General features: G+C 38.1%; 2 protein-coding genes across 2 annotated transcripts in view; both read right to left on the reverse strand.

Moving 5' to 3' along the window:
- LOC126409010 (coiled-coil domain-containing protein 106-like) overlaps window positions 1-15356 on the reverse strand; it is a 298969-nt gene that overhangs the window by 227171 nt on the left and 56442 nt on the right. The gene's annotated exons all lie outside the window — the stretch shown is intronic.
- LOC126383142 (choline transporter-like protein 5-A) overlaps window positions 7666-15356 on the reverse strand; it is a 222819-nt gene continuing 215128 nt past the window's right edge. The window contains exons 21-24 of the mRNA XM_050033584.1: window positions 14448-14518; window positions 14130-14218; window positions 13634-13718; window positions 7666-8661 (exon numbers count right to left, since the gene is read on the reverse strand). Coding sequence (XP_049889541.1) covers window positions 8564-8661; window positions 13634-13718; window positions 14130-14218; window positions 14448-14518 — 343 coding nt within the window. The 3' untranslated portion in view covers window positions 7666-8563. The remainder of the gene's footprint in view (window positions 8662-13633; window positions 13719-14129; window positions 14219-14447; window positions 14519-15356) is intronic.

A 15356-nucleotide genomic window follows, 5' to 3' on the forward strand; every position in this document is an offset into this window, starting at 1 on the left:
CTCGGGACCTTGACTTTTTTGCTTCTACACTTTCTCTCCCTATCTGTACAGTATGTCTATCTGTCTGTGTCTTTGTCCCTCTCTTTCTGTGTCTTTGTCCCTCTCTTTCTGTCTGTCTGTGTCTTTTGTGTCTTTGACTCTGTCTCTGTCTGTCAGACAATACAACCATCAAGCTACAAGGACCAGCTCTTTCTTCAACCACCAGGAATGCTGACTATCAACAATTAGGGAGATTTACAATATCCTGCAAACAGCAATGATCAAGGTAAGAGGACACATTTCTCCCCCATGGGCACTACACCAGACCACTGACCCAAACCACTTTTGATCCTGCAAGATCTCCCAGAGACAGAGATGCAAAGAAAAGTTAATTAAATTAAATTTTATTTAGGCCCAAAAATCAAAAATTACAATTTGCCTCAGAGGGCTTTACAGCAGACGACATCTCTCTTTCCTTTGGACCTTCACAGTGGATAAGGAAAAACTCCCCCAAAAAATCCCCTTTAATGGGGAAAAAATGGTAGAAACCTCAGGAAGAGCAACTGAGGAGGGATCCCTCTTCCAGGACAAACATGCAATAGATGTCGTACAGTACAGATCAACATAATACATTTACAGTAATCCATGTGACAAAATGATACATAAAGAGAGACAAAGAGAGAAATTGAGATAGAGACAGAGAGACAGAGGCAGAAAGAAAAGCAGGGCAGACAGTAATGACAATAGCCACAACAACATTAATTTAATAATAAGTAATAATATAATAATAATAATAATAATAATAATAACAGTAAATACAAGCCAGTCACCCACAGAAACTATCTGGCAATAACTTAAGTCCCACTATGAACTCCGATCTCTTCTAAAATGTAGTGTAATGGCCTTTAGGACACTGGGGAGCGAGGGAATATTATTTAGGGACAAAGGTAGCAATCTCTCTTTCTTTGTCTAGTTTCAGCTCGCAGAACAAGAAAGTGCAGTGGGGTGCAGACACAACACGTGGATGCCAAATAATTGCTCAGTGATATATTAACTGAAACACATGACCCACATTATGTAATGCCAGAGTGTGTCATGTGTTATCTATTTGTTAGCATAGAGCCCAAAATACAGCAGCTGAGAAGAAGGTCACCTTACAGGCACACTGTGGTCACGGTAGGTTGATTCTCTTATAACACCCTAATCAGCTCGGTTATTTTGTAAGTGCACAGTCAAGTAAACATTGTGACGTTTTTTTTTTGTTTTTTTTTATCATAGCTTTCTATAATCTGCTTATGGGCTCAAAGTGTAAACCTTGAGTGGGGATTATGGAGTGAATGTCATCGCAACATATTGCTTGTCTGGGTGCAATCTAAACTAGAATTACTGCCTCACGGTTGATGCCTCCACAAACCAGTCAAGTTGCTGTTACAGTTTACATACATAAGGACAGAGGGATGTCGTATGCTGTAAAGCCCTGTGAGGCAAATTGTGATTTGTGATATTGGGCTTTATAAATAAAATTGATTGACTGATTGATTGATACATGTCTGTGAAAACGCGTATGCTTCACACACATCCTTTTCAGGGTGGTCATCCAAGATTAGTGTCACTAACTCAGTATCTGGCCAAATGTCATCCTTACTGTTCCTGAGTTATTACGTAAGGGCCAAAGGTGTTTTCAGAGAACATTATAATGTCACAGTGAACTCCACCTTTGATCTTCGGCCATCAAACTCTAATCAGTTAATTCTTGAGTCAAAGTGGACTTTTGTGCTAAATTTGAGGAAATTTCCTCAAGGCCCTCTTGAGCATTGTGTTCACAAGAAAGAGATGGATGCAAGGTCACAGTGATCTTTGACCTACAACCACTAAAATCTAATAATTTCATTGTTCAGTCAAAGTAGATGTTTGTGCAAAATTTGAAGAAATTCTCCCAAGGCATTCTTGAGATATTGAACTCACAAGAATAGAATGGATGGACAGATGGATGGACAAATGGACGGACAGCCCAAAAAACATAATGCCTCCAGGCTCAGCTATTGCTGGCACAGACACATAATAAAGTAAAGGTATAATACATTAGTTGAATAATTTTAGTGTGCTTTTCTTTTCCACTTTTAGTATTAGTTGTCTCAACATTAAGCATATCACTTTTCTGGGTGTTACCTAAATTAATTCAAGGTATGGCACATGGTTTGTTAATTTTATGAAAAACATTGTTTTGTAAGTTTTGTCTGAGTGAATCCTAATGTCATGTCTATTTTCATAGGACTGTCTTGAAGAGGAATATTGCTTGTTACTGTTTTTCCCTCAGTAAGAGTTTGTTCAGAGTAACAGCCCTTTTGTTTTTGTTTGGCTGACAGGCATGGTATCTTAATCTTAAACCATGTCCACCAAACATTTTCAGTATGTTACCTTTGGAACCGAAAGTACCCTTCAGACATGGTACCTAGACCCTAGTGTTTCCACCTCAAACCGTGACCTTAAATGTGGGCGGGGTTACTGTCACTCGCTGCTCCATCCAGCAGTCAATGTATTTCCTCATTATTGGTGACACAGAGAAAAGTCTGCACCCCGTTTGTCATCCACAGAACGAGACTCCATGCCAACATTTTCAGAACAAAATAAAACACGCTATAGTAAGAGTCTCTCTCCATGGGATATTTAAAAATAGCGGGTTTGTGCACTTTATGACAAGCTCTGGGTTTAAGTGTTGCCTTCTCTTTTCTCCGAGTGAGGATAACAATATAATGCAGTTCACATAAACCGTCTGAAATATATACATATATATATATAAATGCTTGAAGATCCACTCATTACCAAAAGTGTATGTCATACAAAAACTTAAGTAATGGTCAAAGTTGTAATATGGAATATTTAAGGTGTGTTGATTGAGCCACTTCATCAGCTTGTGCATTCAGTAACATTACGAGTTAATGTTCCACCTTAAAAATCCCGGTTATTTTTTCTCAGACTTCAGCTGCTGCAAGAGGTGCAAAACATCCTTATATTTTATAGTTACAGTCTACTAATTTAACTCTCCACAATACGAACAGAGGCTTCTGCCTCAAAACCAGCCACAACTCAGCCCTGAGCGGAGTGACCATTCACTATTGACCAATCAATGGACTGCAGTGTTTACAGCTCCATCTTTTAGTACCACATCTGTGTGCTAGGTGCCCCAACAGAAGGGGTACCAAAAATGGTAACGGTACGGAACAGTTCTATTGGTACTGCTAACTTATTGGTATTGGTAACTTTTCGCAGTGGAAACAGAAAAAAAGTGTACCAAACTGAACCATACTGCTCAGTGGAAATGGGGCTTTAGATACCCCCTCTTGTTTGCTCATAGTGATGTGACTCCACCCATTATTCCCTGCATGCAGATGTGTGTAGTTTGTGATTCTAAAAGTCTGCAGTGATTTGTTGCCCTGTTTATCTTTTTTGCTCCTCATCATGTTTGTTTGACTCTTAGATGTATCAGTAGCCTTTAATTATTCCTATGTAATTTTGCCATTTATGTCAAGTTGGCCTCTGCACACTCATTGTTGTTTTTGGTATATTTAGTGTTGCCCTCCTTTTAATTGTTCTATTAGTGTTATGGCTACTCTCTTAAAAAAATAGCAGAGTAGTCTTCTGAGGAGGAGGTCTATGACTCACTAAATAATAAGCACTCGCAGAGATCTTTCCAGGTTCAAAAAAGGTTCTGAATTTATTTACATAAACAAAAATATTCTCTGTGGTTGACTTCACCCAATGACCAAAACAAATGGCTTAATTTAGTGGTAGATTAACTGTCTCACTCCTCACTCCTTCAACACAAAAGGCAGACAAAAGTTAAACCTAGCTGTCCTCTCTCCCTAATCATAGGAGGATGGCCTGACTAGGAGGAGGGCCATGAGCAGTAGAGAGCAATCATAATAAATCATAGTTTCAATAATTAATCAACATTGTCATCAGCATTATTTTGATTTACCATTTTCCAAAAAATGAATAAATAATATGAATAGGCTCCAACAATTAGTGTGTAAAATTATTAGTAAAAATTCTATTTCATGAGCTGTTGGCCTCTTGCCCTGTTTATTCTGGACATTCCTTTGCATATGTGACCCAGATTGGGAGGTATTAGTTATATCTTCATTTCACACAATTCCCATAATTACATAATTGGCTCTGTTGGCAGGATTCAGAGGCTATTTTTTTCCTCTCGTTTTATTTTTTGGCCTTGTTTATTTATTTATTTATTGATTGTGGCCCTGTTGATCACTTAAGAGTAGAATGGGAGAAAGCAGTTGCAGGTCTTCAATGATGGTGGAACCAAAGGCTACTGCCTTGTTTAATCCACTGGTTATGCCTAATGTAGAGTAGGCCTATATCTTAGCTCATATACAGCTCATGTATACATTAACAGAGCCTTTACTCTCTGCTTAACAACCTTGTCCTGCATTAGAACTAATAGTTCAATGACCAAGCTCTCGAGAAAAGAAAACACTGAATTTGTCAAAAAATAAATAAATAAATAAATAATCTATTATGACTATATGATTGTTAAAAAAAACAAAAAACAAAAACAGAATTGAGACAGATAATTATATAAAAAGTTCCTCAAATTTTCACAGGAAATAATCTGCTAAAATTCATCCAAATCTCATCGTTTGACACAAACTTCCTTTGGTTACTGTGTTCACTATTTGAGCTATCTGCACAGTTTATCAGTTGTTTTGTGCTGTTACTGTTATACATTGAATATAATGTGATGTTATTTAGTCAGGGGTCATCAGTTTATTCAATGATAGGAAAGAGATCCTTTAATGGGGGGGGGGCTCCTGTACTGAGGATGGTCATGTTCAGTCACGATGAACACACTTCGGAGGCTATTTCAACCATTGTTTAAAATTTAGTACTTATCTTTTTTCCCCTCCTCCTATTTTGGATTTTTTTTTTTCCTGGACCTCTATGTTTTTTTTTTTTTCAATGTCTGGCTGTCATTTTCATGATGAAATCATACAGCTGTGATGGACCCTTGTGGGCCTACTCACTCTGTCCCTCGAATTTGCGGATGATGGTGTCCAAGAAAGTGTTCTGGGGAGCCACATGGCCCCGTCTCACCGGCATGGTTCAGACCCCGCTATGGAACCTCCTTTGGCTCCGACTGGCTGAAAGCTTAACTATCCCAATCTGTTAAATGCTGCTCTCTTGCACAACAATCATCTCCAGCAGTTTGTCTGTCCTGGGCCACATCCTTTCCTCCCTTCTGTCTTATGCTCACTCTCTCCCTCATGCTCTCTCCAGTGTGACTGCAGAGGCCCGCCCATAATCTAAACCCTCACCTCTGATTGGTCCAAACAACAGGTAGTTTATATGTAGCAGCCATCTATTACTGCAGCTACTAACAAGACCACCAGGGTCCGCCGTGAAAACAAAGGATCAACTGCAATGTGGTTGAGAATTCAACGAAAGCCAGTAGGGAAAAATAAAAAGTTGCAACAAAAAGGATATGATTTTAGTGTTGCCAGTAGCATAACAAAGTTACAAGTAGATGGACAGTATCAGCTACTGGACTATATCTTTGAACATCAGGGTGAACTGGCTGACCTAACACAATTTATGTCTGTACATAAACGTATCCTTTGTAAGAGAAAGATGCCATGTTAACAGTAGCAGAGTCACGGTCACCCAGCACTGTAACAAGCTGCTACTCCTAAAAGAGGGGTGATGTTAGTGACATCTACTGGATGAATGTTTTAATGACAGTTGTTGTGCTGTAAATTATTTAATAGTTGGTTTAATTTGGCTTAACTAAAACTGTAAACAGAAACCATATATAAAAGTCCTGTTCTGTGAATGAAATGTTCCCATCTTTGGAACTCAATGTGATGTGTGCATTTTCAAGCAATAGGTTTGGAAGACTTTACAAAAAATAATTTCCATGATCGGGCGGCACGGTGGTGTGGTGGTTAGCACTGTCGCCTCACAGCAAGAGGGTTGCCGGTTCGATCCCGGGTGTGGGAGCCCTTCTGTGCGGAGTTTGCATGTTCTCCCCGTGTCAGCGTGGGTTCTCTCCGGGCACTCCGGCTTCCTCCCACAGTCCAAAGACATGCAGATTGGGGACTAGGTTAATTGATAACTCTAAATTGTCCGTAGGTGTGAATGTGAGTGTGAATGGTTGTTTGTCTCTATGTGTCAGCCCTGCGATAGTCTGGCGACCTGTCCAGGGTGTACCCTGCCTCTCGCCCAATGTCAGCTGGGATAGGCTCCAGCCCCCCCGCGACCCTCAAGAGGATGAAGCGGTTAGAAGATGAATGAATGAATGAATTTCCATGATCAGCTTTGATGATGACTGATGACTCCTTTGATTCTATACCTGTGTGAATTGAACTGGTTTCACACATTTTTCAACACTGACTTCACTTTTGCTCTTCATACACACTCTATACCAACATGCAGCGTAGCACAACAGTTCATCTCACATCCAAAATGTATAGACGCAACCAAAACACATGAATTAACAGAGCCATCCGGGATCCCGGTTGTGTCCTGTTGGATGTGCTGCCAAATTTATGAAAACAACATTTAGGACGGCTTCTGGTAGTGATATGTGAGTTTGTGGGCAACAGTTCTGGTGGACATTCCTGCAGTCAGCACAGAACTTGTGCCAACTGTGGCACTGTGTTGTGTGATCAAACTGCACATTTTAGAGCGGCCTTTTATTGTGACCATCTCGAGACATACCTGCGTAGTAATGATGCTGTTTAATCAACATCTTGGTATGACAAACCTGTCAAGTGGACGAACTGTCTTGGAAAAAGAGAAGTGCTCACTAACAGGGATTTTCACAACTTTGAGACCAAAAATTGAGAATAATATATCTACTGAGTGTGTGAAAAAAAGTCTTAGATCTTAACCTTAAACCTTTGAAAAATGGGAGCAAGAACAAAGTGTAGTATTTTTGTTCAGTGTATATAAATCAGCAAAAGACAGGAGTTAAATTCTATATATGTGCACACAAACTTGGCCACAAAAGCTGATTCTGGTTCAGCTCTATCTGATGAGAAAAAAAAACTTATACAGTTTTACATGTATGTATTTACTCTTGGGGACATTCCTTTCTCCATGTGAGACTGTGAATACAGAGTGTTGGAGGAAAATGAGAAGATTTCTGGTATAAACAATACCAGTGTATTAAAACCTGACCATCACTGGCTTTAGACCTGTCAGCTGAATCTGTGCCAGATCTTTGTTTGGTTTCATCCTAAAGCTTTTATGTGACAATTGAGGTACCAACTTAGTAACAGGTTTAACACAAAGAGCTTTTAAAAAAAAAAAAAAATGACAGTCACAAATATGATACAGCACCAACATACATCAAACATTATGTGATGTTAGTTGTTCTATCTTTCTAGAAGACGTCTCACTTGTCAGTGTAGTGCGATTTATTTTCTGAACCTCATTCAATACTACTTCTCATTGTCATATATGGTATATATGTTCTTATACTATATACTGATGAAATAATACTGTCACATAAGTTGTGACTGTGTGTATTGTCAATCAATCAATCAATCAATCAATCAATCAATCAATTTTATTTATAAAGCCCAATATCACAAATCACAATTAGCCTCACAGGGCTTTACAGCATATGACATCCCTCTGTCCTTAGGACCCTCGCAGTGGATAAGGGAAAACAAACAAAAAAAACCTTTAACGGGGGGGAAAAATGGTAGAAACCTCAGGAAGAGCAACTGAGGAGGGATCCCTCTTCCAGGACGGACAGACGTGCAATAGATGTCGCACACAACAGATCAGCATAATAATATCAGTAATCCGAATGACACAATGAGACAGAAAGAGAGACAGAGACAGAGACAGAGAGAGATGCAGGACAGACGGTAATGACAGTAGTTTACAACAACATTAATGAAAGTAATAATATTATAGTTATAATTCTGGCTATTGTGGTACAATATGTTGAAAGTATATATTAATATTTGATAGTATACATATGTATAGTATATGTGAGGTTTTAATATGTAACAAGCACATTGGTCTTGTGGCTGAACCTCTAGTTCCACACTGCACTGGGCTGTGAGGTGTAGACACCAACATGTTTGTGTCCTTTTTTGGTCTCAGGTGAATCCATTTGTTCAGGCCACACTCACTTCCATCTACAATGATTTACACACACTCTGAAGTTTATGCAAATAAGTTTTTTGAACATTCATTCAAAACACACAACACATACAATTAAAGGTTCAGAGGAAGCAGTTTCAAATACATACACTGAATCTCAATACGAAACAATGCTCTTCTCACTTACTCATTGGAGGGACTAAATATTGGTGACATTTTGGACACATGTTTAGCAGTTGAGCCTGAGCCCCTGAAGTTCAAGGGCTAACATCACACCAGCATAAAAAAGGGACTCCACAAAGATCAGACCCTGTAACAGTGTTGCACAGATCTTTGTCCTTCTGTAGTCTCATGTTTGTTCAGTGTTCAGGGACTTAACCTGCTGATGTTTCTGCAGAAATGATTGATAAAGACTGACCAGACTGGCTGCTGATGCAGTGGATAGATATCAATGCAACTGACTGGATTTTCCCAAAATTCTGTGCAGCTCTGGGGACATGAGGAAGGGTTTTTCTGAACTCCCATCATGCCTCTCCAAGTCATCACCTGGTTGAACCAATAGATGGATGGATGGACGGATGCATGGATGGATGGATGGATGGATGGATCAAGGGGAAGCATGGGAGAAAAAGTGAGTATAGTTGGATGACCGGTAGAGTGGATTATGATCAATGGGTGGATTAATGGGTATGACAGGGAGTCAAGGAGGGATTTCAAATTTAAGGATAAAAGTCAAATAAAGATGTATGGATGTGAAACAGAAAAGTGGGATAGCAGGGTGATTTTAAATGAAGACAAAAAGACAAGAAGAGGTCAGTTAGTGTTAGAAAGCCACATGCAAAAGACATCAACATCATGTGATTAAAGACTACAGATTCACATAAGGCAGTGTAGCCATTACAATCCACAACAATTCTTTTCTACAATTCCAGACTTGCTAAAATGCCTGAACCTGGCTGGTCCGATTTGTGACAAAGTTTCCATGAATCATCATGGGATGAAATTATCAACAGCTTTTTGATATGTCATGAACCAGGTGGCACGGCTCAGCACATTAATGGAGTTAACTCCTTAACTGTTGAGTCAATCATTACAAAACCTGAAGAAAATGTCAACATAAGTAACTGAATCATTCCCTGAAAGTTTCAGCCAGAGACATTCGTACAAAACTTGGTTTGCATCATCTAGGGTCATGTCTCAGTCAATGCAAAAAAACTGAAATGATTGCTTAAAGGTGGTGTTGCTTATTACAATAAATTGAAATTTCAAGACATTTCACATTCCATACTTCAAAAAAATAGTGATAAATCACCAGTGTGTCCTACAGAGCTGAATTTTTCCAGCACATCCACTGAATTGTGACAAACTTTTGCCACGCTGCAACCTATAGTCAATTCAGAAGTCTGTCACTCTATATTTCTAAGTATATGCAAAATTAATTAACATTTCTACCTCCAAAAGTCTTCATCTAAGTGCAACCACCATTGACTGAGAAATTCTTTGGATACTAGATGTCACATGTTTCACATGGTGTTCAGATCGGTTTAACAGTTAGGTCACAGAGATATTCATTATCTTATTGTAATGTGTACTGTATGCACATCAAGTTCTGTTTCATCTCATTTTTTGACAATACACCTGAAATCAGCAGAATATTGTGAGATTCTTTTCAGAATTTTTTCACCGTTTTAACTGTTATTGATGTCTCATTGATTTTTGAAGATATTGACCAATGAACTTTAAAGGGGGCGTGGCTCAGCAAATGACTCCACAACATTTGGGCCAATCATCACAAACCTTGCAAGCAATGTCTTAATAGGTACCAGGAACACATCCTACAAGTTTCATTATGTGACCACTTGGGGGCACCACAAATTAAAGAAAATGGGCATGCAATAACATATAAACCCATTATTACAAAACTTGCAGGGTAGGTTAAATAAGAATTATGAATCGTGTATTAAATGATTTTAAAAAAGTGAAAAACACCAGCACTCTCAAATGTCCTTTTAGTTCAGTTTATTAAACCAGCTTGGATGGCAGCACCAGTACACACAGACGTTTCAACAGCAAGGTCTTCTTCAGTGTGTAACTATGGTTAGGAAAATGGCGTTTAAATACGCTCGAAGCAATCAGAACAGGTGTGTGAAAAACACTTAACACTTCTGCCATAGAATATAGTGCCAACTCACAGGCAAAGAATAGACAAAAAATCTTTAGAAAATATGCCACAGCTACTAGCAGTAAATGCACCGAAAACAGATATAAATAGGCATAATGTACTCTGTTCATACAAAAAGGCACAGTAAACAACAGTAAAAAATATGTGCACAAGGGGGCAGAATAAGTACCTAATTCTCAATTAACAAACAGATCATAAATGCACAGTAAGGTAAATGAAGTACAAAAAGTCGCTGAGTAACTGTTCCTCAATTAACAATCAGATCATAAGTGCATAGTAGAGTAAATAAAGTGCATAGAGACATTTTGAGTAACTGTCCCTCATTTAGCAAAAAAACATAAACATACAATGGAAATAGATGAAGCGTACAAAGACATTAAAGGGAAATTTCGGTTTATTTCAACCTGTCTCCTATCGTCCTAAATTTGTTTCAAGTGACTAGTGATATAAAAATAATAGTCAGACCTGTTAACCCGAAAGTAGCCTGAAAAGTGCATTCATTTATTTAATGAAAGATTTATAGAATTATGGCTGACTTTTTGCCAGACTTCGACTTTGTGGAGGAGGAATTTGATTTTACAGAGTTTGATGGCCGCCCTTATTCATTTGCGCCAGCATACACTGACGAAGAGCTTCGTGAAATTGAAGAACGGAGGAGGAGAGAGAGAGAGGCNTATCCAGCTGGGCTTTATCTAGAGCTCGCGAGATTTCAGGCACGGTATGAGATCACTGCTTGTTCTCGCGATACTTAGGCCGCGCTTTGGAAAGCAGAGCTAAATGGTAAACAAACATGGCACCACACCGGTAAGGTAAGACAACACGTTTACATGTCATTTTCTATACATTCTCTGACATTTATCCTAACGATATGAGGTGGTCTTTGTGGAAAAAAAGCTTGTTTAGTGGACTAACTTTGCACTTGAAGTATGCCCTTTCACTAACGTTTTAACAGGTCTGACGCTACTATGCGCCCCGGCTGTATCTAGGCTAATGGCTAACATGCTAACTATTATTTTTATGTCACTAGTCACTTGAAACAAATTTAGGACGATAGGAGACAGGTTGAAATAAACCGAAACTTCCCTTTAAGTCACTGTCCCTTACTTAACAGTCAGATCATGAGTGCACAGTAAAATATATACAGTAAGGTAAGTAAGTAAGTAAGATAAGTACAATGAACAGAGTGTATGAATAGAGTACATTATGCCTATTTATATCTGTTTTCGGTGCATTTACTGCTAGTAGTTGTGGCATATTTTCTAAAGATTTTTTGTTTATTCTTTGCCTGTGAATTGGCACTATATTCTATGGCAGAAGTGTTAAGTGTTTTTCACACACCTGTTCTGATTGCTTCGAGCATATTTAAACGCCACTTCCATAACCATAGTTACACACTGAAGAAGACCTTGCTGTCGAAACGTCTGTGTGTACTGGTGCTGCCATCCAAGCTGGTTTATTAAACTGAACTAAAAGGACATTTGAGAGTGCTGGCGTTTTTCCCTTTTTTGACTGTTTTTGGCCATGCACCTTACGAGTGTATTTAGTTTTGAGAGTGCTTGCTTTTTCCTACGTGATATTAAATTATTTTAAAATTCGTTGATAGGGGGCGCCACAAGTTATAAACAAGTGCAAAATTTGGCCATAATCAATGAGGATTTTTTCAAACATCACCAAACTCGGTGGACATTTTTAATCAAGCCATTATTGTCAATCTGCAGTTGACCAATAGGAAGCAACAAAGTTTCCAAAAAAGAGTGTGGCCTGGTAGAGATTTAGACCTAAATAAATGAGCTTCTGTCTGATTGTCTTAAAACCTGGTGACAATCTTTAATGCAGGTGTCCTGAACAGTCAAAGTGCTTGATTCTACCTACCTTTCAAGTTTTAAATGTCCATGCTGGCTTGAACCCTGGAATTGCCACTTGCGGCTATACTTATTAGGGATTCAAGTCCAAAAGGCTGAAACCCTATTGTTTTTTTCCTGTTTATTATTATTATTAGAGGTTCAGGCCTGAAGGGCTGAAACCCTATTGTGTTTGTCCTATTTTTTATGATTATGATTATCATTATTATTATTACTCAGAAATGTTTTCGCAAATGCCCGTGAGATGATACACCGTAAAGACATGAAATTTTCATGCCAATAGGCCATGAAAATGGTGATATAGATGTTAATTAATTTTGCATATTCTTAAAAAAAATAGACTGACGGACTTCTGAATTGACTCTTGGTTGCAGCGCAGCAAACTTTTGTCATAATTCAGTGGATGTTAAAGGTGGTATGGCTTATTACAATAAATTGAAATTTCAAGATGTCAATACTTAACAAAAAATCATAATGAATCACCAGAGCTGAAAGTTTTTCAGCACATCCACTGAATTGTGACAAAAGTTTGCCACGCTGCAACCTATAGTCAATTCAGAAGTCTATATTTTTAAGAATATGCAAAATTAATTAACATCTATATCTCCAAAAGTTTTCATCTAAATGCAACCACCACTGACAGTGACATTTTTCGATACTAGATATCACATGTTCCAAATGGTGTTCAGATCAGTTTAACAGTTAGTTCACAGTGATTTTCATTATCTTGTTGTAATTTGTGTTGTAGAAATAAAATGTTCTATTTCAACTAATTTTTAACCAAATGTCACCAAAATTTTTGACAATATATACCTGAAATCAGCAGAATGATGTGAGATTTTTTTCAGAATTATATCACCAACGCTTTAACTGTTATTGATATCGCATTACTTTTTGAAGATATTGACCAATGAACTTTAAAGGGGGCATGGCTCAGCAAATTACTCCACAATGTTTGGGCCTGTCATCACAAACCTTGCAAGCAATGTCTTAAGAGGTACCAGGAACATATCCTCAAATTTTCGTTATGTGACCACTAGGGGGCACCACAAATGCAAAAAAGGGCATGCAATAACAAAAATCAGGTTAAAAATCAGAAATTGATTGTCATTAAAAAACTTGCAGGGCATGTTGAATAATAAAAATCAACCATGTGTATTAAATTATTTAAAATCGGTCTATAGGGGGCAGCACAAGTGCAATGGCCTTTCTCAAAATTTTGTCATAATCAACAAGGGTTTGTTCAAACATCACCAAACTCTGTGGACTTTCCTGATTGTCATAAAACATGTTGGTAATCTTTAACACAGTTGTCCTGAACTTTCAAAGGTCTTGATTTTACCCAGCTTTCAACTTCCATGCTGGCTTGAACCCCAGAATTGCCACTTGCAGCTATATTTATTAATGTATTTATGTATGTTTATACAAAACACCAGTACTGCACTATAAGCAGTTATGATGGTGTTGTACTTACAGAAGCAGAGGAAGAGTGTGTCAACACACATGGCATAGACATTGAAGAAACCATGAGCAATCAGGTAGGCACATATCACCACCGTCTGACGTGGAAAATACACAGGTTAGAAAACTACAGCAGGATTGAAAGCAGTCAAGACATAATGACTTAGAAATTTTAGGTTAACATTCTTCAGACAACATGGAAAGACTTAACAATGCATTCTTTATAATTATATATATTCAGAGCATTGCTTATCATATAGAAAACATAATGACTAAAAACTGACTAAAATTTCATGAATCTTTGTCAACTAAAACAAGACTAAAACTATGAAGGATAAAAATGATTAAAATGTGACTAAAACTTATAAGCATTTTCATCTCCAGACTAAGACTAAATGTAAAATAGCTGTCAAAATGAACACTGGTGTGTGTGTGTGTGTGTGTGTGTGTGTGTGTGTGTGTGTGTGTGTGTGTGTGTGTGTGTGTGTGTGTGTGTGTGTGTGTCTGACCAGCAGGGGAACCCAGTAGTAGTTGAGATTAGGCACTTCCTCCTGGAAAACAGGTATCTTCCTATTGAAGAAGAAGAATACAACCACACCTGAAACACACACACACACACACACACACACACACACACACACACACACACACACACACACACACACAAATGCAGGCAGTGACGCACTGTCTTGCTGTCTATTACATTTTTCTGAAACATATAATTAAATGTATAAGTTTGTTGCAGATAAAACACTTCCACCCTTGGAAAGTATAATGTGAAACACTAACATGGCAGCATAAAAACTGAGCAATTTTTTGTTACTTACCAACTCCTCCTGCTATCAGCACTTTGCCCAGAAACAACAGAAAGTCTGTCACACTGTCCAGAATGGCAACCCTGTAGGAACACATGAGTTCAAAACAGTACCAGTACCAGTGTGCTGTGTTGGGACCACTGGAACTCCAAAGATGAAATTGTGAATGAATTTGTGTGACATAAAAGGGGCTTTTAATGTGAAATGGAAACGTCTTCCTTCTTGTGCCTTTGCCTGAATGAACTAACCTTTTTCACACCCATGTGTGAAACCCTGCCCATTGGAGCCAGTCTTTAATCACCACTGGTCAATGTGCCATGTGATCCACAACATCATGAGGCCAACAAAAAAAACAGCTTCCAATGTTGAGGCCTCTCTCATTTCCCTGTTTGTACCTCCTTGATTCGTCAATGAAATATAACATGGAGCACAACTGCGTCATCTGTCCACTGTTTTATTACAGCCTACTAGTATAATTATGATCTCTGTCTGAGCAATTTACTTTAAATTAGTTCACAACATGGCATAACGTTACAACAATATAAGAATGTCATACATTTTTTTTCATTAAACACACACAAACACACATGTGTTGGGAATCAACCTATATTCATCTCACATGGCGGCACCAAAAATGTTGGGGTCAACACCTTAGGCTTCACACGGAGGCACCAAATATGTTGGGGTTAAATTGGCTATCGGAAATAATTAATAATTATTATTAAAAATTAATAATTATGTTAAATAATGTGACTTAATTAACATTAAATCACCTCATGGGGCACCATTCCCGTAAAGGGAAAAATGATAGCCAGTTAAAGATATCAGTCTCATAAAATACGCTAAACTATTAATTTGGAGTTTGATTAATAATTAAATTAATAACAACAACCAAAATTAACAGTAACGCCTGAAGGATTT

This window comes from Epinephelus moara, chromosome 21 (genome assembly GCF_006386435.1).
Source record: "Epinephelus moara isolate mb chromosome 21, YSFRI_EMoa_1.0, whole genome shotgun sequence".
NCBI classification, from domain to species: domain Eukaryota; kingdom Metazoa; phylum Chordata; class Actinopteri; order Perciformes; family Serranidae; genus Epinephelus; species Epinephelus moara.